Source organism: Microtus ochrogaster, chromosome 10, assembly GCF_000317375.1.
Source record: "Microtus ochrogaster isolate Prairie Vole_2 chromosome 10, MicOch1.0, whole genome shotgun sequence".
NCBI classification, from domain to species: domain Eukaryota; kingdom Metazoa; phylum Chordata; class Mammalia; order Rodentia; family Cricetidae; genus Microtus; species Microtus ochrogaster.
In genome coordinates, this window is record NC_022016.1 from 57480429 (window position 1) to 57482678 (window position 2250).

The following is a 2250-nucleotide window of genomic DNA, read 5'->3' on the forward strand; positions in this document are numbered from 1 at the left end:
AAAAAAAAAAAAAAAAAAAAACACTCAAAAGTAACGGACTAGAACAAAAGGTTCCCACATATTTCCCTAAAACGCCTTTCTCAAGCCCTACACATATCACCAACCAACTCCTGTTGGCTCGTAGGTGATAGTGGATACAGGTATCGACCTCTCACCCAGGAAAACCAACAGACTCTTTCCTCTCTCTGTATAACGCACAGAGGGGCAGAGATGGAAAAAGGAGGACTTAGAATTACATGCCAAGAATCATTAAGTTTCTGACCCAGGACACAAGGGGTACATGAGCCCCATCTAAAGCTTTTGTTCTTCACCATACCCTCTCACAGACCACATTCTAGCTTCTATTCTTTTAAAATAAAAGAGAGAACAAGAATGAGTGTGGCAGCACACACCTACAATCCCAACTCTTGGATCAGGAGTTCAAGGCTACCCCTGGCTACAAATCAAATTCCAAGGCCAGCCTAGACTACAGGAGGAGACCCTGATGACAGAAAGAGAGAGAGAGAGAGAGAGAGAGAGAGAGGAGAGAGAGCAAGCAAAGAAAATGGGAGGGAAGGAAGGGCACTTGAATCAAGGACGCTGAATCAGAAAGCCCAACAGATGGTTCAAACATTTGTACAAATGACCTCTGAAACATTGCTTGACTAGACTGGGGGGTTTGTTTTCTTAAAGCCTGCATTGGAAATCTTCTGACTAAACAGGTGTTACATGCTTGCAATCCCATAACTTCGGAGATAAAAACAGGATGATCGCTTCATATTTGAAGCCAATCTGACCTTCTACATGGTGAGTTCTTAGCCTCTTTAGGCTATGTAACAAGACTGTCTCAGAAAAGGAAAAAAATGGGCTGGCAAGACAACTCAGTCATGCCATTGTGGCATGTAAACACATACTAAATAAATGTAAAAAATATATATAATTTTTTACAGTGTTTTGCCATAGGCCAATGTCTCAGAGAGCTAGAGGTGTATACCTGGAAAGCCAGCACGCAGTTGGAGCTGCAGAAACTGCAAATTGTTCCGTCTGACATGGCTACGTGATACTGAGGAACTGCTGCGGTTTTACAACTGTGACACAAAACCTGGAGACCTTAATGACAAAAAATAAAAACAATGAATGTTGCACACATACAGAAATGATACAAAAGTCTACTAGTAGAAAGACAATCAAATATTCAGCACAGAGTCTCTTATGTCTTTGCGGGACTGGCTCCCAAGCATCCCCCAAGGATGCCCAACATCTGCAGAACAGAGGCTCACGTCCATCTTATAGAATGGCATCACAGTGTTTGCAAACCATCTCTGTACATTCTAAACATCTGCTCACAGGTCATCTCTGTATCACTTACAATACCTAACAAATGCAAATATAATATACATAGCTAAGCCGGGCGGTGGTGGCGCACGCCTGTAATCCCAGCACTTGGGAGGCAGAGACAGGCAGATCTCTGTGAGTTCGAGGCCAGCCTGGTCTACCAAGGGAGTTCCAGGACAGGCTCCAAAGCTACAGAGAAACCCTGTCTCGAAAAACCAAAAAAAAAAAAAGCTAACATATTACTTTGAGAAAAATAATTTTAAAAATCTCTGTAATATTCAATTATATTTGCTGAGGGATTTTGTTTTTTGTTGTTGTTGTTGTTTTGAGACAAGGGTCTTAGTAGTAGTTCCGGCTGTCCTGGAACTCACTATGTAGACCACAGTGGCCTCAAACTCAAAGAGATCCGCCTGACTCTTGCTTCCCCAGTATTGGGACTAAAGGTGGGAATCACATTTGCTGAGTAATTCTGAGGTATGGTTGGTTGAATGTGGAAGGTCAACTAACTATAACATAAAAATATCATGGAGCTTTACAGTAATCTCTAAATCTAACTGCAACAACTAACCTCAATGAACTCTGGTTCATCAAAGCCTAACTTAAAGGACCAGAAACATGGCTCAGTGGTTAAGAGCACTGGGTGCTCTTTTAGAGGACCTGGGTTAGATTCTTAACTGCCAAATGCAGGGTCACAAGCATCTGTAACTCCGGCTCCAGGGACTCTGATGCCCTCTTCTTGCCTCCATAGGCACCAGGCATACACATAATGCATAGACATACATGCAGACAAAACAGGCACATAAAATACAATAATAAAAAAATCATTTAATTTGTTTATTTATTTATGTTTTTTGAGACAGGGATTATCTGTGTAATAGCGCTGACTGTCCTGGAACTTACTCTATAGACCAAGCTGACCTCAAACTCACAGAGATC

At 41.8% G+C, this 2250-nt stretch overlaps 1 protein-coding gene across 1 annotated transcript in view; it reads right to left on the reverse strand.

Moving 5' to 3' along the window:
- Zmym6 (zinc finger MYM-type containing 6) overlaps positions 1 to 2250 on the reverse strand; it is a 45220-nt gene that overhangs the window by 24395 nt on the left and 18575 nt on the right. Inside the window, exon 7 of the mRNA XM_005353226.3 lies at positions 974 to 1089. Within this exon, the coding sequence (XP_005353283.1) occupies positions 974 to 1089 (116 nt within the window). The remainder of the gene's footprint in view (positions 1 to 973; positions 1090 to 2250) is intronic.